The sequence below is a fragment of the Callorhinus ursinus genome, unplaced genomic scaffold (assembly GCF_003265705.2).
Source record: "Callorhinus ursinus isolate GAN/ISIS: 27379988/994484 unplaced genomic scaffold, GSC_fseal_2.0 scaffold17, whole genome shotgun sequence".
Lineage (NCBI taxonomy): Eukaryota > Metazoa > Chordata > Mammalia > Carnivora > Otariidae > Callorhinus > Callorhinus ursinus.
In genome coordinates this window covers 30,927,976-30,950,705 of record NW_027397079.1, presented here as the reverse complement: position 1 = coordinate 30,950,705, position 22,730 = coordinate 30,927,976, and the positions used below count along the sequence as shown (strand labels likewise).

Here is a 22,730-nt window from a genome sequence, read left to right as displayed (position 1 = left end):
CTAGGGTAACGGGTAACGGCTCAACGTTAGTGTAGAGAGCAACCGGTCCGGACGGGGATAAGTCAGAAAGTTCCAGAAAAGACTTATGGGGAAAAAATGACACTGAGAAGGTAATTGATATGTTTGCCAAGAGGAGATTTAGGCAACTGGGGGAAAGTATGGGTCTGAATTAGTGAGACATCGCTGAAAATTAAGCAAACAAACAATACTCATTAACCGGAGGGAAAACAAAGTTACGCAAGAAAGGAAACGTCATAGCAAATAATGTGGTTCAACTGTGAATAATACTTCTATAGTTTTAATATCTTAAACACTGACTACTTATAAACAAAATTATGATATAGCTATCTTAAAAAAATGTATAGGGAGGGGACGGTGATATATACCTTGTGGGGGATGGAATAAAGAGAAAAAAAAAACCTTCAGTGTTCATCTTGAGAAAGCAATAGGTAATGCCTAAAACTGAAAACTCAAAAAAAACAGCAATATAAACGTATTATTGAGAGAGGTGAAATGAAAGAAATACTCAGAGTTTTTCAATACCTTTGCTTCCAGGCAGTGGGGAACCCGGAAGGGGAGCAAGGAGGAAGGGTCGAAGACACTCTGCTCTAGGCAGAGGGGTGCTACTGTTTCACAAGTATTGGAGAAAGCATCAATCTTTATGCACACTATGGGACTGATGACCATAGAAACAAAGAAATTTTTCTAAAGCTGGATTCAAAGTACTGGATCGTAATTAATAAAGAAGATGGGAGGAAAAATATTTCTGAAGGAAATTAAAATAAAAATCCTCATGCAGAGGGTAAAAGGACCAATTAAATGTAGACTTTGTTTAACTTGAAACTTGACAGAGCTCAGTAAAGAGAATAAAAAACACGAGATAAACTGAACCAAAGAAAGGAAACAAGAGGGCGCCTGGGTGGCTCAGTTGGTTAAGCGACTGCCTTCGACTCAGGTCATGATCCTGGAGTCCCGGGATCGAGTCCCTCATCGGGCTCCCCACTCAGCAGGGAGTCTGCTTCCCCTCTCCCCTCTCATGCTCTCTCTCTATCTCATTCTCTCTCTCAAATAAATAAATAAAATCTTTAAAAAAATGAAAAATAAAAAAAGGAGACAAGAAGAAAGAGAAAGCATGATAAATTTAAAAAAAACAAAAAGTAAGATGGCAGAAATTATTTTAAATAGATCAGTCATCACAATAAATATAAAAAGAGAATCACTATTAAAATACAGATTGGGGCGCCTGGGTTGCTCAGTCAGTTTAGCGGCCAACTCTTGATTTCAGGTCAGGTCATGATCTCAGGGTCCTGAGATCGAGTCCTGCCTCTGGCTTGAGCTCAGCCTGGAGTCTGCTTGAGGTTCTCTCCCTCTGCTTCTGCCCCTCCCCCTGCTTGAGTGCTCTCTCCCTCTCTAAAATAAATAAATTTTTAAAAATAAAATACAGATTGATTTTTAAAACTACCTATAAACAGTTTATGAGAGCTACACTTAAAATAAAATAAAATAAAATATATATACATGTGTTCCAGACAGAGATTTTTTTTAAAGCCTTAGAGAGACAACCTACCAACTAAAAAAAGTTATAATTTTTTTTAAAAACCTGTGAATTTTATGTATCTAATAACACAACTTGGTACTGTCTCAAACAAAAATGGACAGAGTTATCTTGCAGGATTTTTTTCTCCGTTGATGCCCGCTATTCTTGGTCATGCCACTTCAAAGAATGAAGAGGTAGACCAGATAGTGTGGTGGGCAGCAAAGCAAGGTTTATTGAGCGATAGCAAAGTAATGGTACAAAGCTCCCAAGGAGGGAGGGGACCCAAAGGGATTGCCATCGGAGTTTCTAAATCTAGGGGTTTTTATGCACTTGTTCGTGGGCTGTTTTAATATGGTTAACCCTCCCTGTGCCTGTCACCCAATCAGGTTTTTGTCACCTGGCATATGGGAGGGCTCCTTCCAGGGTGGTGTAAAATCCTCTTAGGGTGGGGGCCCGTTATCCCTGCCTGCCTGCCTTCCAACTATCCTTCATCAGTTAGAGTAAGGAATTAACAAGCCCATAAACCTGGGAGATTTTAATCCATCTCTCAAAAGCTGATAAACCAAGAATATTTTAAAACCTTATATAGGACGGAAAGAAAGATAGAAACTTGAATTCCAAGACAGATTAAATAGCCTCTTCTAGCATGTGCGGGATATTTGCTAAAAAATTGGCCACACAGAAAGCCACTAAGGAAATCTCAACCAATTTCATAGAACTGACATTTAAAATGAAGTCATATGGACTGTAGAAAAATTGGGAAATGTAGACATTTTAAATCACAAGATAAAAATTATCTGTCATCCCACTCTGTCTAGAGATGACCTCTTTTAATATTCGGCATCTTTTCTTTGGGTCTTTTTCAAAATGTGTATTTATACCTGCTTTTCTTTTCCTTCCCTTCTTTTTTTAATAGGGGGATTTGCTGCGTATTCCTTTTGTATCCTGTTTATTTGCACATAATGCCCTGGTTTATTTTTGCTATAAGGGCACTAGCCTCTCGAGTTTATTTTCATTCTAAAGTCAGGCTGATGGAAGGAATATCTGCTGGGTGCGATAACGTGTGGCTCTTGGAGAAAGTGAATATTCACAGCGGTAAGATGTGTCCACCCTTAGGCAAACCAGGAGGAAAGTGGCTACAGAATGCTGCATTGCAAGAGAGGTGGAGAGGAAGTTATTAGAGTTGAAGCAAAAGCTGGATTGCCCCTCTACCAAAAGGACCCACGCACCTCCTCCCACCCCCAGTTCAGAACCAGCAGGAGCCGGGCAGAGGAAATGTTCACTCACACCCGGCGGACACCCGAGAGGGCAGGCCCACCAATCCCACGTGCGGACCTGGGGGAGAGGAGGTGTTAACCCAGGGCGGAGGAAGAAGCCAAAGGACAGGCACTGGATGAATGGAGATTTAGAAGAATAAGTCAGAATCAACACGGGGCCCCTCAAAAGGACACCGAGTCTTCTGCCCCGCCTCCCCTCTCCACATTCCCATCGCTAAATAAAGTCACAATTGTCTATCTTCTGCTACTGGACCCTTCCGGTGAAAATGCTGTCTACACCTGCAGCAGACGTCAGGGTGGACCAGCCCGGGGTGGACCAGCCCCGGAGCGATGGGTGTGGCGGTACTGGGGGCGTGGTGGCTGGAAGGAAGCCAGGTCCCCGTCCTTCTGCTGTGTCTTGTGTCGGGAAAGCGGTACCCTGCAGCGGCGGACGTCCCCAGCGCGCACACCCAGCGGATCCTGCCCCTGGAGAGCCACGCCTCCTAAGGGACCAGGACTCAAGGCTTGAGCATGCCTTCTTTCATGTAATTTCTACTGAATGCCTGACACACAGTAGGACTTGGAACATTTTAGCTATTGCTATTCTTTTTCTTTAGGTAAGCCTGCTTGCTACAGTGATGTGAGGCACAGGCTTTGGTTTAAAACAGTCCTGGGTTTAAATCCATGCTCAAATCCTACTTATTAGCTGCTTGGCCGCTTCAGAGTGGATTTGCCCCCACTCTAAACCTGTTTCCTCAACTGTAAAATGGAATTAATAATACCTACTTTATGGGATTAAATTAGCTAATCTATGTAAAGCACTTAGCATAGTAGTGCCCAGCCTGTAGTTGATGGTAGGGGTTAGAACTACCATTTAACACATGGTTGTTGGTGTCTCTTGGGTTTTTTTTTCCCACTCCTCCCCCTCTCTCTCCTACTTAAATATTTTGGGGGGAGTGAGGTATTTCTTTTGAGACGGTTTGGAAACCTATTCCTATTTTTCAGTAGCCTCATTTTTCCATCTTAGTTATCCCAGTATAATGTATCCATTCATGCCTTCTAATATGGAGGGCAGAGATTTAAAGAAATATAGAGGGGCACCTGGGCGGCTCAACCGGTTAGGCATCTGCCTCCTGCTTGGGTCGTGATCCCCGGGGTCCTGGGATGGAGTCCCAGCATAGGGCTCCTTGCTCAGCAGAGAGCCTGCTTCTCCCTCTCCCTCTGCTGCTCCCCCTGCTTTTGCTCTCTTGCTCTCTCTCTATCAAATAAATAAATAATATTTAAAAATAAAGAAAGAAACATAGAAATAAGTGAGGCTACATATAGCTCATGGGTCCTTTGATAGATATCTGTATCAACACAAACAAGGAAGCAGACAAAAGAGAGTGGATCCAGAAAGGTTTTATAAAGGAAACGACTCTTCAGCCTCATCTTGAAATACAAACGTTTCGAATCAGCTAGCCCTGAGTTTGGACCGCGGTCTGCCATTGACTAGCTGTGGGTGAATTAACATCTGGCCGAGTGTCAGTCTCCTCATGCATTCAGTGATGATAATAACACCCACCTGAAAGTTGGGTGGGATCAAATGAGCTGATAAATGTGAAAGCGCAAGGGATTTACAGATAGTAAATTGTCAATACATGCTGCTTCTATTAGCTTCCAACTTTCTCCTGTCCTACCATTACCTTCTCCCCACTAACTCTTTCCTCCATCCTCCCTCCCCCTCTCGTCCTTAATTTTGTTTGATGTCACCTAGAAACATAATAAACCTCCTAGCTACAAAGAAAAATATAAAGCTGCCTGAGTTATGGGTTGAACCCTGGTCATTAATGGCCCATTAATGAAGATGTTGATCCATGGACAACTTCTATGGTTACCTGTAAACATCTGCCCATGTTGTCCATGGCATGCTTTAAAGCATATTTTTCCAGCTTTTTGAGAAAAGTGAAATGCAGGGTTGAAACGGAAGTCTTGCCAAAGCTTGAGATCAAGTTTGCCTACAACATCTTCTCAACCTACCAACCCCAAAGACTCTGTCACTTAAAATGAGGTTAGTCCAGTAATATGTGTTCTTTCACGATTTGATTTGTGACCATTTTTTACTCACTTTTCTTGGGACGACAAATTAAAATTTCAAATTTCCCAGGCCAATCCCTTTGTTTTAAATGATGAGGATTTCATTTCTTCATGTAAATCATCATGCCAAGAAGGCATGGAAAGGAACTGAATTTGCTTCTCTAGAAAGGAAAAGGCTAGGGAGGGAAATTAATCCTTGCCGGCAGTCTGTGATGGAACCTCCTCTTTAGCACAAAACTGACCTGAGGACTGTGTCACTTTGGCCAATAAGAACTTTCTCTGACTGCAGATCAAAGCCTCACCCCCCCCACCCCTGCTAGGAACATAGTCAGTCCTGATTTTGGCTCCAGTTGCTAATGTGTTATCTGAAACCATGTCCAGCCTGATCTTATCCACTTCCTGCTGACAACTCTCCCGGAGTCCACATCTGCCTGGTTTTCAACAGCATCCTCTGCTGACATGTATATTCCCTCTACCACCTCCTCCATCACACGATGACCTGGGGACTGGGGACGGCAGCACCATCCCTACCTTCGAAGTGTTGACTGACTTAGAACTGACAAGGTGATTACAGTAGAAAAGCAGGTAAAGCTGAACATCACTGAAAGGCAGCACAAGTGAAGAGGTAGGGGCATGAATTTCTTCCAGAGTTAAGAGGGAAAGGCGTTCACTTAAGAGCTGAGCTGCCGGAAGTGGCTTCCTGATAGAAATCCACTGTGCCTTCTCCATTGTGTGGGGTCACTGGTTTAGAACAGTTAAGGACATGAACTTCGAGTCAGACTGCCAGGGTCTGAAACTCAGCACAGCCCATAACTAGCGTGTGGCCTGGGCAAGTGACTTCACCTCCCTGGGCCTCAGTCTCCTCCTCCCTAAAATGGGGACAATCATAATGCTACCTAGCTCCCAGACCTGTGGTGAGGATAAACTGAGGGAAAAGATGTGAAACCCGTGGTATATACTAAATACTAATAAGGGCTCCCGACCCGTGTTATTTATGACACGGTGTTCTTGAGAATAAGGAATGGACAAGTAAGGCGCGCCATGGTGTCTATGTACTTAACTAATGCTGTCTGGGGAGGAGCGAGTATGTTTAAGGCACCGTCTGGGACGGCTTGTATGATGACATCCTCAAGCAAAATGCCTTGTAATTGGCGCAGCTCCGAAAACACACGTCCGCCAGAGCATGCACGCGAGGCGGGGCTGCTCGGCTGCGTGCTCTGTGTCTGGGCTGTAAACACCCGCGGGCCAGCCCACGCTGCGTGTGCGCTCGGGCCGCTGGGCGTCGGGCTGCGTCCCTGTGTGTCAGCGACACACCGATAGGAACCCTACTTCGACGTGTGTGTCATGGCTTAAAAATAGAGGCTAATCCGTCAGCCGGTCTCGCAGCGGCAGCGGCAGCGGCAGCGGGCGGGGGCGGCGGCGGCGGCGGCCGCAGGAGAGTCATGGCCGTGGGGCTGGTTGCGCCTGACATTGGCCTCCGCGACTGAGACCCCGCGCCGCGCTCGCACCCAGGTAGAGGGGCTGTGGGGGGTGGTCGCCTCCCCCGCGGCGCCGAGAGGCGCACGGCTCCCGGCTGGGCTGGGCTGGGCGGGGAGGTGGGGGTACGCGGGAGCCGAGCTAGCTGAGCTCCCCAGGGCTCCCTCCCTGCACCTTCAGCGCCGGGCTGTCTGTGCTGGCCGGGGCTGGGGCGACAGCCATGAACCTGTTACAACCTCTACGGCGGCCGGGGGGAAGGGGGGCCGCACACCAGGGCGCCTGAACGCGGCTGATGGGATTGGAGAAGGCCGAGGGGTGTACCCCGGGACGGAATGGGGCTCCGCCAGCCTCAGGGAGAAATAGAGTCCCACAGAGCTCCTCCCTACACCTGGGCTCCTTCCCGCTTCCGCTTTACCCTTTAGCATCAATCACCGGGGCAGCAGAACCTATTTCGAGAAACCGTTGTTTGGGAATAAAGTGGTGGGGTCTTTAGGCCTGAGAAGATGAGGCAGATGATGATGATGATGATGATGATGATGATGGTGATGATGATGATGGAATGATGATGGTGGTGGTGGTTGGTGATGGCGATGGTGGCTAGAGTGCTATATTTCTGTGTTCTTTCTGCCCCAGCCTTTGCAAACATCTCTCTCCCTGAACGCCCTAAGGTCCAGGCTCCCCTCAGCAGCCCTGATCCTAATGCCCCTGCTTCCTAAGACCTGTTAGTGCTCAGTCTCCCCTGGCCTGGGGGAAAGGAGAGCCGGGGCCCTGGCTCACAGGGAGGGATGGGTCCGCAGAGTGTGTGCAGGTCAAAGATGGCCTCTCCATACTAGACTTTTGGTTGAGGACCGGGAAGGGAGTGGAAAGGGAATCCTTGGGACCGATCCACCCTGGTGATGGGAGAGGGGGAGGAGGAAGATGGAGGAGCTCTTGTCACAGTGGCCTCTCTGCCTGAAGGACCCAGGACACGTCTCAAAGGCTGGCTCTTCCCAGCTCTGCGGCTCCGCACAAGCCTTTTACAAAGGCCAGTTGTCCACAGGGAGTATGAGGCACACCTGCTAAGCCCCTCACTGCCAACCCCATGCCCCGCATAGGGTAACTTGACTCCAACAGCAACTCAGCCTCTGAGCCCCTGGGCCTGGCAGAATCCCTCATCCCTTCCCTTCCTCAGCCCCCAGGCTCCGCCTCTCCCCTACACACCCAGACACATTACTCCAGCCCTGCTTGACTCAGAAATCCTCACAGGAGAGAAGAGGTTTGATCAATAATTTCTGCATGCTGATCAAAGGAGAGTGGATTGGCTGTTGTGCACTTAGCTTGGCACCCTCCTCCATTAGTGCATGCCTTCGGCAAGTATTTTTCAAAAACTTACACTTTCTCTTTTTTGCTCTTCCCCACTCACCCCAGCCCCCAACATAACACTTCCCATAGTAGGCTTAACTCTGAAGCAGTGGTAGGGCAGGAATGGGTTAAAGCAGGCCATCTCTCTGGTGCTGAGGAGAAGGGCTTGGCATATGTCATGGCCCCAGCTGCTGCTATCTTCCTGCTCATTCTCTCTGGGTGGGTCCAAAGCCACCCCCCCCCATTCCCCTCCCAGCTCCCTGGGCTCTTTGCCTGGGGACCCAGGCAGATGAAACCCAGATTCCGGCTGGCAAGAGCTCCCGCAATGGGCACTGCCACCCAAATATCAAATGTGTGCGTGTGTGTATGTGTTTGTGTATGTGTTGGGAGTGGGGGTGGAGTGGTGGGGCAGAAAGCCAGCAGCTGGGCAGCTCCCTCTCCCCGTAAACAAGGACATGTGACTCCCACCTCCTTGCCTGGCTGAGCCAAAGAGCAGAAAGGAGCTGCCGCAGCTTGAAGGAAAGAGTAATTGGGGAGCCCCCTCACCCCCACCAGGGCCAGACTTCCCTTCCCTCCCTTGAGAAGCTTCTCCCCAGGGCCCAGCCCAGTTGGCAAGCAGGAAGCAGCTGCTCCGGACCCACTCAGGTGTGTCTCCCTTCCATCCCTCCTCCAGCAACAGCTACCTGGAGACTGACCCATCGTTGGCGCGTAGCCACCCCTGCAGCCGCCTCTAAGATGTGCCCTGGTAACTGGCTCTGGGCCTCCATGACTTTCATGGCCCGCTTCTCCCGGAGCGGCTCAAGGTCTCCTGTTCGCACTAGAGGGGCCCTGGAGGAGATGCCAGATGTTCAACATCCCTTCCTCAATGTCTTTGAGTTGGAGAGGCTGCTCTACACAGGCAAGACCGCCTGTAACCATGCCGATGAGGTCTGGCCGGGCCTCTACCTCGGAGATCAGTACGTACCCGGCAGCCCGGGGTCATGGCTGCACGTGTGTGTGTGTGTGTGTGTGTGTGTGTGTGTGTGTGTGTGTACCCGCACAAGAAGAAAGGAGAAGGGTGGCAGGGAGGTGCTGAGTCGTGTTGCTGGTTCCAGCTTGAGGAGGGAGGGGCAGGGGTGCATGGGCAGAGAGTGGAGGCTGGAGGGTTTGGGGGAGTTGGGGCAGGATTATTGATATGCCCAACTCTGGACAGATAGTCTCTGTTCAAGTAATAACATCACTCACCTAGCAAAATTAATTACTGAGTGCCGATGCCATGTGGCGGACATCATAGATGTCTTCCCTGACCTTCCACGTATTGTGCTGTGATGCTGGACCTGGGCAGCTGTCGGGAGCCAGGAAGTGGGTAGGAAGCCGAGGGATTGACCAGGCAAAGCCACAGTGTATGCAGAGGCTCTGCACCATGGGGGCCCTGGAGAGAAGAGCATCCAGGGAAGAAGCCCATCACTTCTCTGTCTCTCAAGGGCTTCATAGTCTACAAGGAGTTTTTCACATGCATTTTCTCTCTTAATCTTCACAACAGCCTTGTGAGGTAGGTACCACTGCCCCCAGGGTTACAGATGGCAAAACTGAAGCTCAGAGACGTTGTGACTGGCCCAAGGTCACACGGGTTGTAAGTAGCAGAGCCAGGACTTGGAGGTTCAAGTTCAGTGCTTGTGCTTGAGGAGTTTGCACTGGACAGGGCGTTGGCCCTGAGGTATGGCCATGTTGCCTGAGAGATGTCTGCCACTAAGCTGAGGGGGATGGGCCAGAGGAACCCTCAAAGGTGACGTCGTAAAACACGGTCCATGTGAGCATGGAGTAACTAGTAGAACATGAGAACATTCTGGGTGTCAACGAGAGCAGAAAGTAACAGGGGAGCTAGGTGTGGGAGCAAGGGTCAGAATCCTATCACCTCAAGGTTAGCAGGGAGGTTGAACGTGAGCTGGTCCAACAACCCAGCTGAGGTCCAGATCCCCTCTTGCACATCCATGCCTACACGTTGACCTCCTCTCTCTGCTTGAATACCCCAGTGACAGGAGAGTCATTCTCTCCCAAGGTGTTTCTGTCTTTCTTCACCTGGATTCCAGTTAGTACATACTTCTGTACACGAAGTACAGAGCCAGTCCTTCCCACAGATCAAGCTGCCTTGGAGGACTCTCAATATTTTATTACGGCTATCGTTCGCCCACCCCATTAGTCTTCTCTTCTCCAGGCAGAACCTCCCCAGTACCCTCAACCCTTCCTCAAGGACGAGATGCCAGGTCGTTGCCCATCTTGGTTCCCTGCTCTGGGTCCTCAGTAAGTTCAGCGGAGGCATGGAGCCAATGACGTTAGCTAGGCAGTGGACAGGGTGGAGGCCAGGGCTTCTTGCTCCAGAGCCTAGCTTCCCCAACCTCCCTTCGTCCTCTACTCAATGCAGGGACATAGCTAACAACCGCCGGGAGCTCCGTCGCCTGGGCGTCACCCACGTCCTCAATGCCTCACACAGCAGGTGGCGAGGCACGCCCGAGGCCTACGAGGGGTTGGGCATCCGCTACCTGGGTGTTGAGGCCCATGACTCGCCAGCCTTTGACATGAGCATCCACTTCCAGACGGCTGCTGACTTCATCCACCGGGCGCTGAACCAGCCAGGAGGTAGGAGGGGAAAGCCCGGGGGAGGGAGGGAACGAGGGACATCGGAGTTAGGGGAAATCTGGAGGGTCAAGGCCGGAGAGATTTGAATGACATGATGGAACTCTCAGATCTGATATGAAGGCAAGAAAAACACTCCCAACTATTTGTTAAAGGCAGTGCGTGAGAAGAAGAGAAGGAAATAATCCAAAGTGTTAACAGAGCGCAGATGCTAAGGCACTGGGGAACACTCAACAGACCCCCGGATCCTCACTCTGTGCGAGACTCAGTTTTACGTTAGTGATGTGCGTCTGTCTCCCTGGGAGCCCTTTTCAGGCTCCCGGACGCTGAGCTCCTGCACGTTGTCCATCTTATCCCGTCCAGGCCTCCCAGGGGTCGGCATTCTTCCCACCCCTAGTCGGCACCCCATCCTGTCGCCGTGTGCACCTGCTTCCCTCTCGTCCTCTTCACCTGGCCCCGATGCCCTCTCCCTAGCCGCCTCCAGCCCCCCACAAACAGTCCCACGGCCGCCTCGTGTGTCTGTCCTCGCAGGGAAGATCCTGGTACACTGCGCCGTGGGAGTGAGCCGATCCGCCACACTGGTACTGGCCTACCTCATGCTGTACCACCACCTCACCCTCGTGGAGGCCATCAAGAAAGTCAAGGACCACCGAGGCATCATCCCCAACCGGGGCTTCTTGCGACAGCTCCTGGCCCTGGACCGCAGGCTGCGGCAGGGTCTGGAGGCCTGAAGGGAGAGGATAGGGGGTCAGGCCGGGTGCATTTGGCCCTGGCTCCCAGCTGGAGGGAGGAGGCCCAGATACCCCATCTTCCCCTGTCCTGTGCCTGTGCAGGGAGTCAGGGATGCTGCAAGCACGAATGTGATGGTGTAGATATGTTGTGTAGATGGTGGTGTAGAGACAGACGGTGAAGAGAGAGTGTGAAAAGCTGTGAGACCAGAGGGAGACACTCACAGACTTGTTACTCCAAGCGCAGGAAGAGGAGGTGTGGGAGGATTGGCGCTGTGCCCGCGGGCGCTGGTCGCGGCCAAAAGCTGCAGAGGTGCATGCCTGGGAGTCTTTAGATGATCGCTCGCTTACTGGCTGCAGGTGTCTTGAGGAAAAATAAAGGTGGTGGACAAGACAAGATCCTGGTGAAGTCATTGACAGCTTGTAGGGGCTCCCCACCTCTCTCCTGGAAAACCCCAGCTTTCTGGGGATAGCAACAGTTCCTGACTCCCTCATCGTGGTCATAAACCTCCAGGGATTCTCAGGGGGCGGTTCTTTCTCTCAAGCCCAATTTTACTCTGGCCACAAGCGAGATCTTGAAGTGTTGTTTCCCACTATGTCCACACAGGGGCAGCAGAGGACCAAAAACTTCAGGCTTACAGCCCCTTTGTGTAGCTGCTGGGAAGGCACGTCCGCCACCAGGCTTAAAATAGGTCTCTGTTCCCAAGCTCAGGTGTGGACGAAATATCGCTTTATTTTCAAAAAAATTTCCAGTTTCTATATCAAGTCCCCATCGTGATGGGATAGCAGAATGTGAATCTTAAATCAACCCCAGCCCTAAATCCTACATTCAGGAGCGTCTGGGCTTTGCCTAGTACCAAGGAATTGGAGAGGGAAAGAAGGGTGATGTAATTGCTTCCTCTTGTCATCTTTCCAGGTTTGCCTCATTAGAATGTAATGCAATCTCCTTAGTAAACTTAGTAAAAACTTAGACTTACCAACCAGAGAGAGTGGTACGGTCTTTCTGTTATCCCAGCTGCCCAAACTGCCAGCCACCACATCCCCCCTTTTAAAAAAGACGCGTTCCCAGAACAGAATATCTTCATGAAGAGGAGAAGGGGACAGAAGAGAAAGTGAAAAATACAGGGAAAAGAAATCACTTAATATGCCTTAAAAGTCTATCTTACCCCAAAGTATAGAAACTCAGAATCTCAAAGCTGGAAGGTGCCTTCCTAGATGACCCACTTCCACCCTCCAACAAGGCATAAATAAATTACCTTTTTAATATCTTTGATGAGCTCCATCACACACCTCCTTGGACACCTTCAGTGGTGGTACGGAACCGGTACAGAACTTCCATACCATTGTACCAGCTCTGAATATGAGAAAGCTCTATCTAGTATCACACATGCATCATGAAGTCCTGCTACAGTGGTCGTGACATGAGGCCAAAAGATCTGCCAGCCTGAGCCTCCAGGCTATGAGAGCCTTTGGGCAGGTCACTTTGCCTCCTCCCCACCTCGTCACGTGGGAGAGTTCCGCCTCTTCCATAGGGTCGCGATGGGAGCTTAATTAGATATGCGATACTGTGCTCAGAGCACAGTAGTATTTAATAAGCGTTCTTTCTCTTGCCCCATCCCTTCCCGTGGTGTGAAGCCAGCTCCCCTGGCTTTCCTGTGTCCCCTGCTTTCTGCCTAACAGCTCGATTGTTTCCAAGAGTCTGCGTTTGTCATGTTTCAAGTTTCCTCCCCAGCCTTGCCAACAGTAGCATCTCTCTGCTTGTGGCAGCCAATGCTGGTCTCGGTGCTTCAAGCAAAGCATGGTCGCCAGGATGTCAAATTTCTAGTATTGTTGAGGGTCAAGAGTATCTAAGGGGTAGAGTGAGGCCTTCATTAGGAATGTGGATTCCAATTAAAATGCATCAACCCCGTATCAGAACCATGAGCAGGAGGACTTAAAAATAAGTACAAATAACCCAGAAGTAACTCAGGCTCTTGGATGGACTGAGTGTTGACCTGACCAGTGGACTTGGCACCTCCTTCATTCTAGTCTAGTACATATATCTGTTACTATTGATGTAACCTGCAGCACCTTCTAACTTCTAGTAGAGAAGTATGGTTCCTAACGCCAATTTGGTCAAAGATTATCTTCACAGAGAGGTGAGTTCGAGCCCCACGTTGGGTGGAGATATTGCTTAAATAAATGAAAACACAGCTGTATGAGTGCAGGCCGAACGTGCCTCATGCGAATCCCCTCGCATTGTTTCAAGCTGAGTCACTTGAGAATTTATTTCTAACTTCTAGTAGAGAAGTAAAGCTATTAAAGTAGATTTGGCCAAAGATCATCCTTCAGAGCAGGGTACGTATTTGTATTATTTAACAAAGCCATGTGACGGCTCTGCCGAGGCAGTCTTCTGCCTTTACAGATTATTAAGGTATTAACCCATTTAATCCTCCTGATAATCCCGTGAAAGGTGTCATTGGCATTACTTAAGAACAGGGCAACTGAGGTAAATAATTTTCGGGAGGACACACAAGTGGCCAGTGGAAGTGCTGGGATTCACCCTGGTGAAATCATCCTGCTGCCATGCCTTTCATCCCTGACTCCACCACTGAAGGTTGTGAGTGTGTGTGTGTTGTGGACCTCTATGGTTCCAGGGAGAGAGGTGGGGGGCTGGGGGGCACAGCCTGGTCATTATGCAGAATCAGTGCTATCCTCCCAAGCGGCTGGGGGTGGGGGCGGGTAGCTGTCACAGGCTGGTGTTCCTCCCACCTGCCAAAACCGATGCTAAAAGTCCAGACTCCCTAATCCTCTTCATGGGAGCAGTTGGCCATTTGAACCCAAGCAAAGGACTTGATGACGGACAGGACTAAGTGAGCTCTTGTCAGATGCAGCCTGAGCTTCCAGCCGGCCGGGCCCTGCCCCTCGGGGATGGCAGCCCACGTCAGTCTTGTCGTCCTGCTCTGCTCCTGCCCTCACCGCCTCCAGCCCTAGCCTGCGTGATGTTGACTCCAGCCTTGGCGGCAAGCCCCGGAGCCTTCGCGGCGCCTGGGGACGGGGAGGCCCCGTCCCTCACCCTGTAAGTAATCCCAGCTGAGAAGTTCCACAGGGAGGGGAGCTAAGGGAGAAGGGCTGCTTCTGAGCCCCGAGGTAGCAGATGGCACCGGGGCCAGAAAGGCAACTGAGCGTTCCACTGGCTGGAGCGGGCCGGGCCTGGTGGCGCAGAAAGTCCCCTGCTAGAATAATCTCTTACAGAGAAGGAAGCCTGATGGGGGGGGGGGGGGTGGAGGAGAGTGAGTCTGGTTATGAAGAAAGATAAACCCCAACTGATGGTTACCAGAGGGGAGGGGTGAAATAGGGTGATGGGGATTACGAATGCACTTATGATGAACACTGGGTGATGTACAGAATTGTTGAATCAGGGGCGCCTGGGTGGCTCAGTCGGTTCAGCATCCGCCTTCGGGTCATGATCCCGGAGCCCAGGGATCGAGCCCCACATCGGGCTCCCTGCTCAGCAGAGAGCCTGCTTCTCCTTGTACTCACTGTCTCTCTCTCTCTCTCTCTCTCTCAAATAAATAAATCTTAAAAAAAAAAGAATCTGTTTAAAAAGAATTGTTGAATCACTCTATTGTACATCTGAAACTAATATAACACTGTATGCAGAATTAAGACTTTTAAAAAATAATAAAACAAGGAAACAGACAGACAGAAAGAAAGAAAGCTTTTTATCATAGGTTTCTCTCCCCAGAGCTTTTTTTGAAGAAAAGGTTCAAAAGTTTAGGGAAGAGCCCTGTTCATACCCTAATGCCTGGATCCTATAAAAATGTTCCCTCATGTGGCAAAAGGGATTTTGCAGAGGCATTTAAACTACAACTTTGTGGGATGCCTGGCTGGCTCCGTGGGTGGAGCATGCAACTCTGGATCTCGGGGTCATGAGTTCGAGCCCCACACTGGGTGCAGAGATTGCTTAAATAAATTAAAAAACAAAAAAACCTTTAAACTACGACCTTGCATGAGGAAATAACACTGGATTGCCTGGGGGGCCCAATCACATGAATCCTGAAAAGCAGAGAACCTTTTGATGCTGTGATGAGAGATTTGATGTGGGGGCTGAACCCCCATTGCTGGGTCAGGAAGGAATGAATGCCGGCGGCTTCTAGAAGCTGGGAAAAGGCAAGAAAATGGATTCTCCTCTGATCCTCCAGAAGGGAACAAAGCCCTGCAGACAGGGCTTGATTTTAGCCCCATGAGACCCATGTCAGACTTCTGATCTACAAAACTGTAAGATAATAAATTCACATTGTTTAAGCCATTCAGTTTGTGGTGATTTGTTTCAACACAGTGGGAAATGAATATAAGCCCCTGGACTCTCCAGGAAAACCTTTCCATGTGAACATCTAGCCATTGGTTCAAAATGCTGAGACTAATCTCCAACATGGTTTGGTTGGGTTTTTTTTTGGGGGGGGGTTTGTTTGTTTTGTTTTGTTTTTTGTTTTAAATTGGGAGCTGGTGACACACCGTGGAGGGAGAAAGATTCACGAGGGAAGGGCTTGCCCTTAGGGGTAAGCGAAGTGGCAGCCGGAGCGCTGAACCTGCCCACAGAGGGTGCTCCGCGTTCTGTGCCATGTGTCAACGCCGGGGAAATGTTCCACCAAACTTGGATGTCTAGTTTCTCTTAAAAAGTTGAAAGGGACTGGGGCGCCTGGGTGGCTCAGTCATTAAGCGTCTGCCTTCGGCTCAGGTCATGATCCCAGGTCCTGGGATAGAGCCCCGCATTGGGCTCCCTGCTCCGCGGGAAGCCTGCTTCTCCCTCTCCCACTCCCCCTGCTTGTGTTCCCTCTCTCGCTGTGTCTCTCTCTGTCACATAAATAAATCTTAAAAAAAAAAAAAAGTTGAAAGGGACAGTGAGCCTACATCTCCACTTAACCATGGTGAGTGGGGGCTGCCCCATTTCGATGAGGTACCACCTGCTGTCTGGTTCATTATGACCCATCATGATATACGTTCCAACCCTGGACCTGCCTCACTCCTTAAGATCATTTGCCTGCAGCCCCTGTGCTAAACCAACCCCACAGGGTCCTAACGTCTTGCCCAGGAATGTAAGATATTCCTTATCCTAAGAAGCCCAGAGCAGTCCACCTTGCCTCCTTTTTTCCCAATCCCCACTTCAACCCCAGCCATTCTTGGAACGTTCTGTTTGTGGCCAGTGGTCACTAGCCTTCGAAATGGCCTAGGATTGTCCCCTTGATTTGGCAGACACTTAAGCCCTCTGCCCAATTCCCGTTTAGCACCTGGAGGTGGCCTGGGAGAAGGTGGCGAGCACAGCCAGTCTCTCAGGAAGGAATCTTAAGCCGGTGAAAACAAGTAGAAAGTGACCTTGGGCAGCAGGGAGAGGAATGTTTATCAGCCACGTTCTGATGGTCTGCAGACTAAAAGAAAGGAACTCTCTTCCCCCTAGGTAACTTTCCCTGAGGCAGTTTATATTTTTGAGAATTGTGGGATTATTTGGGTAGGGAAAAATCAGAGGGGAGGGACCTCTCCCTGTTGCTCTTCAGAGTTCACTCACAAACAGGGTCAGGGCGGGGCAAGTCCACTTCCATCGCTTATAACCTCGATGGAACCTAAGCTCCTAATCCCAGTTGAGGCCAGTGGCAGCTGGGAAGAGGACAAGGCAAGAGGGGCAGTAGGAATATTAACCTGGGGTGGGGGGCGCCAGGTGGCTCAGTCGGTTAAGCAGCTGCCTTGCGCCCCAGTCATGATCTCAGGGTCCTGGGATCGAGCCCCACTTTGGGCTCCCTGCTCTGCAGGGAGTCTGCTTCTCCCTCTCCCTCTGCGGCTCCCCCTGCTCGTACTCTTTCTCTGGCAAATAAATAAGATCTTAGGAAGGAAGGAAGGAAGGAAGGAAGGAAGGAAGGAAGGAAGGAAGGAAGGAAGGAAGAAAGAAAAAAAGAAAGAAAGAAAGAAAGAAAGAAAGAAAGAAAGAAAGAAAGAAAGAAAGAAAGAAAGAAAGAAAGAAAAAGACAGCTGCCAATGCATGCTCTGGGCTTCTTAGGATAAGAAATATCTTATCTTAAAGAAGAAAGAAAGAAAAAGAAAAGAAAGAAAAGGAGAAAGAAAGAAATATTAACCTGGGAGGAAGACAGAGTCGGCTTCAAGAATCTCCACATCCCCACCTGTGGGACTGAACACAAGGCTAAATTGTACTCGCAACTTAGAACACTCCTTCCTAGCTGCACTGCACCTCGGCCCCTGGCCCAGGGATGGGAGGACACTCGTTGGCATTAGGAGAAAGGAATGGTACAAGATGAGGAAAGTAGTCAAAGAAGTGAGGAGAGGCCTGACACCCAGAGCAAAGGCTCATTCTGGTGTGTCCCCTGCCAATGCATGCAGGCCCAGCAAACTCCCAGCTGCCAAGCAAGACAAGGCTGTAATCCAGCCCAGCTCAGGACACACAGGTGAATGATCACAACCTAAAAAACACCAGAACTGGAAGGAATCCAGGAGCATTTTTCATTTGAATTTCTGACCATGCCTCACAGAGCCGTAGCATTTCAAATAACTATTCATGGGGCCACCAATGTGAGAGCAGGCTCAGGGAGAGACACCCCATGGCAATTCAAACAGAGCAGATCTGTTTTTATTTCTTTTATGCAGGCAGTTTCTGTTTTAAAATATTATTTAATAAAAAGATTCTGCTCAAAAAAAGGGGGGGGGTGGAATCTGCCAATCTCATCTGATTCTTCACTTTCTAAATGAGAAAGCAGCCCTGGAGAGGTAACTAATTGAAAGTCTCAGAGAAGGCACCAACGCCAGGACCTGGGTAGGAAGAGACCGCTCATCGTCCACTAGATTCAATTCCATTCTCCACTTCTTCCTGTTATTAATAGAACCACCCTGAGTTCCAGCAGGACTCATGACTGTCCACCTAGAGACTCCATTTCCCAGCCTCCTTTGCAGCTAGGTGGAACCATGTGACTAAATTCTCACCAATGGGACGGGAACAAGAGTAATGCTCTATTTCTTACAGAGAGGACGCTGCCCCCCCCCCCCACTCTTTCATACCCTCCCTTGGGGTTGAAACATAAGATACATAACTGGCAAGCGAGCTTCTAATGGATGAACAAGGGACACATCTCAGGATGAGGCCAAGTGGCAAGAGAAAAGAACCTGAGTCTCTGGATGGCTTTGGGAAGCCGAGCTTCCTCCTTGCCTTGCCCCTCCTTTTCTTGGAATATTTACAAGACAGAAATAAACTAGATTTTTTTGAGCCCCTGCATTTTTATGTCTCTTTGCTACAATAGCTGTATTATTTATCCATTGCTAAACAGCACATTACCCCAAAACTCGGTGGCTTAAAACAACAAAAATTTATTGTCTCATAGTTTCTGTGGGTCAGGAATTCAGTGTGAATGAACTGTGTGGTTTTTTGTTTCGGGATCTCTCCTGCAGTCGCAGCCAGGGTGTTGGCTGGGCCCCGAAGTCATTAGAGGTTTGACCAAAGCAAAGGTATCTCCTTCCAAGCTCATTCACATGGCTGTTAACAGAGACCTCCCTGTTCACAGAGACTGTCCCCACCACATGGCTTTTCTGTAGGTAAGTGTCTTTGAAGAAAACTGCAGTGCATTTTTATGACCCAGTCTCCAAAGTCAGGAGTTGTCACCTCTGCTTCATTCTACTTGTTAGAAGGTCTACAAGCCCAGCACACTCTCCAGGGGATGGGAACTAGGCTCCACCTCTTCAGGGGAGGAATATTAAAAAGAAAATATTAAAGAATATTAAAGAGTGGACATGTTTTCAAAACCACCCCAGGGACCCAGCCTGCATCCTAATTAATACACTAGACGTACTGGCTCTTTGGTCCAGTGCCCCTTCTGAGCCCTGAGACTTCAGGATATAGTTTAATGATAATAAGAACGAACATTTACTAGAGGCTTTTTTTTTTTTTTTTTTTTGGTTCCTGTCATATGCCAAGCATTTATCACACATTGTTCCTCATGTGATCCTCTATGGTAGATTTTACTACTAGCCCTAATTTTCCAGGTAAGGAAACTGAGGTTTATCAGAGTTCACACCAGGCTATATTCCAGAGCCTTCACTCATAACCACCATACCAGTGTTGAGGAAAAGGCATGTTTGGTGGAGAGAGACGTGAGTTTGGTTGGAAATCTGTCACTAACACTTAAGAGTTCTGTGATTTTTGCTAAGATTTAACCTTCTTGGGCTTTCCATTTTCTCCTATAGGCAAGGAGAAAACAATAGTACCTGGAGGGTTGTGGTGAGGAATAAAGGAAAATAGGCAAAGCGCTGGGCACAGGGCTTGGCATGCGGTGGGTGGTCAATCAGAGGTGTGACTCTCTTCCTGTCTACTTTATTATCCTATCTCCACTTGCACACATGAGATGGTTCAGCTGTGGCCTAAAACATCAGCTTCATTCCAGAAAACCAGAGACACAGCAGGACTATGTATAATTCCTAGGAAAAATAGGGCCCTAAACCCCCTTAACTTCTGTTTCCTTCCAGCCTCCTTTGATACTTATGAAGAGCATCACAGGGGCACCCAGATGGCTCAGTTGGTTAAGCGTCTGACTCTTGATTTCGGCTCAGCTTATAACCTCAGGGTCATGAGATTGAGCCCTGTGTCAGTGGATGCTGCTTGAGATTCTCTCCCTTTCTTTCTGCCCCCTCCATGGATTTCCCATGTGGGCCAGGAGCTGAGGAAAAGGGGGGGAAATTGCTGCTTCACTTTCCTGGGGAAAGAAGGAAATTATGAACACATTTCATCAAGAGTTGTATCAATCCCTGAAAAGCATCTTGGTACTGAGACCTCTAGGGTATCTGGACAGAGGAAGTCCAGATCTTTCAAGAATAAAATGAGTGAAGGATCTGATTTGCCCAAATATACAATGAACAACTCTCAACGCCTTCAGAGAATCATGTGATCCTCTCATGCAAACTTCTCTTAAGAAATAAAACAGGGCGCCTGGGTGGCTCAGTTGGTTAAGCTACCGCCTTCGGCTCAGGTCATGATCCTGGAGTCCCGGGATCGAGTCCCTCATCAGTCTCCCTGCTCAGCAGGGAGTCTGCTTCTCCCTCTGACCCTCCCCGCTCTTGTGCTCTCTCTCTCTCAAATAAATAAATAAAACATTTTTAAAAAAGAAATAAAACAGTTGAATTTAATTATCAGCTTTTAAGATTATTTATTTATTTATTTATTTATTTATTTACTTACTTACTTACTTACTTACTTACTTACTTGAGAGAGATGAGGGGTGGGCAGAGGGAGAGGCAGAGAATCCCAAGCAGACTCCGAGCTGAGTTTGGAGCCCAACATGGGGCTCAATCTCACCACCCATAACCCATGACCTGACTTGGCCAGGACCCAGGTGCCAGGACCCACGCACCCCTTAATTATCACTTAATTATCACCATGGTTAGCAATTCTCTTCCATATCTTATGGCTGGCTTTGGAGGACCATACAAGAGAGACTCTTACTGAAGGTGAAATGGGATGATCAAGTCTTCTGGCCCCGTGCTCCTCCACAGAATTAGCTGTCTCTCCCCAAAGTGGTTCTCTAGTGCTTGCAAGGCCTTAAAATGAGGGGGCTCCTGGGTGTCTAAGAAGACGTTAGGGTAGGGCAGTAGGGATAAAGAGAACCCCTGACTCCTTAGAGGTTTTCCTGGAGGAAAACTTACATTTCCCTCTTTCTGTGGAAGATTTAGAAACACCATTCTACTTCAGATTCCTCAAGTAACTTCGACTATATAATCCATCATCTTCTTCACTGTTTCAATGTCTTCCTCAATGAAATAACCAGACGTGTCTTCCTGACTCACAAAGGGCTGGGGGTCTGAACCATCATCTGGATGGGGGAGCAGGGGTAAGTTACCTAAATTGTATTGACACAATGTGGGAAATCAGCTTGTCTTTGATAAGACCTTTGGTCTAGGAAATACTGGGAGACTGAACCAATCTTTTCAAGGATGTGTGCAAGACCAAAGCCCTTCAACCTGTATCTCCCCCAATCTATGCCATCATCTGAGGCACAGCCTCGTGGCCACAATGGCCAAGGAGGGTTGAGGGTGAGGAACTGGGAAGGGATGCATTGGGCTTGCCAAATTAGAGTCCTTTAGTGCCTCAGGAGACCTTACTGAATGTTTAAAATATCAGGCTTAGAACATAAATTGTTATAGAACATTCTGTCTGATGACCAAATTCATGGTCCTTGTAGGTATGACTCTAGACGTTCACTGTCCTGAATGACCAGCTCTATCCCCATGAGAACTCCTGCTGTTCCTACCTTCAAGGCATCTTTCTGCCTTGGGGCTCTCTTTAGTCTAAGGAGGGTGGGAAGAAGTATTTCTCACTTCTTGTCAAGTTTTCCTTCAAAGTTGGAAAATTTATGCCCTAGAGGCACCTAGCAGGAACTTAATGCAATCAGGCTCACCTATCAACACCTTTCTCTTGAGCCAGTGTATAGAAAGAATTATTGCATAACAATTATACACATGTTTAAATCCTCAACACTGTTCCTAGAACATGGCTTAAATCATATGGTAATTTATATACATGCACATACACACATCTATTCCAAAAATACTTATTGGACCAGACACTTGGAACCACAAAAGTGGTTCATGTCCTTGAAAAATCTCTTATTAAGGAGGGCTCATGAAGCCTTCAAATTTAGGAAATCATCGAATTATCCTTATAATCCCATATAACATACTACATCGTACATGAAGTGTTGAAAGAGATGCAGAGACAGGGATGATGACAATGGTGAGCCACAGAAGAGGTGTATTTTTAGCTGAATCTTGCAAAATGTCAGGCACAGAAAGAAAAAGGGCATTCAAACATAAGTGATACCGTGTACAAAATCACAGTCAAGAAAGAATATCCTCTGTTCAAGGGACAACAACAAAAGCTTTGTGGCTGACCAATAGCATGTGAGGAAAAAGAGCGTATTTGGCATTAGAAACACAGGCAAAGGCCAGACTGAAACCATTTGAATGGGACACACTACAATTTGGCTTTATCCAGTAAATAACAGGGACCAATAAAGGTTATCAAGCAAGAGAAGTAAATGATCAGATTTAAGTTTTAGTAAGATAAGGCTGGCCCAGCAGAGAGGCTGGATTTGAGAGTAAGATCAGAGCATTATTTCTTTGCATAATTGGTAGAGAATTTGGCAGCGGAGGGGTGGGGGAGGGTGGAGACAAGGCATTCTGGGGCCCACCCTTTAACTACTGAATCAGAATCTCTGAGTTCGAGGCCTGGGAGTCTGCATATGTAACATCTCCAAACAGAAGTGATTCACAGGGGCTCTAAAGTCTGAGGCATAGACTAGAGTCAGAAAGACCAGGTAGGAAGCTTTTGCAATTGCCCAATTAAGAGATGAAATGTGCTGGATCTGTATGTGATTCCAATCCTCAAGACCGGCTCATAAGGAAAAACAATTGTTTTAAGACAATTACGTAATTAAGTGCTAAACTACTTGTTCCATACTGCTCTGTGATTTTAGCCAAGTTATTTAATACCTTAACCACCATGCTTTTAAATGACAAAGCACTCATATGCATAATCTTGTCTGAGTGTCACAAATTCCCAAGAGTTAGGGAAAGTGTTTATCACCTTCAATTAACAGATTAAGCTTAATTGAAAGATGAGATTGAGTCATTCTTATTTGTTTGCTTGCTTGTTTACCGTCTGTCTCCTCAGGCACT

General features: G+C 48.3%; 1 protein-coding gene across 1 annotated transcript; it reads left to right on the top strand.

Annotated features, from left to right (window-relative positions):
- The first annotated feature begins 6,093 nt into the window (after nucleotides 1-6,093).
- DUSP26 (dual specificity phosphatase 26) lies at nucleotides 6,094-14,567 on the top strand. Its single transcript, XM_025886105.2, has 4 exons — nucleotides 6,094-6,381; nucleotides 8,360-8,642; nucleotides 10,088-10,302; nucleotides 10,831-14,567. The coding sequence occupies exons 2-4, from the start codon at nucleotides 8,422-8,424 to the stop codon at nucleotides 11,028-11,030; spliced, it is 636 nt and encodes a 211-aa protein (XP_025741890.1). The 5' UTR covers nucleotides 6,094-6,381; nucleotides 8,360-8,421; the 3' UTR covers nucleotides 11,031-14,567.
- Nucleotides 14,568-22,730: the final 8,163 nt, after the last annotated feature.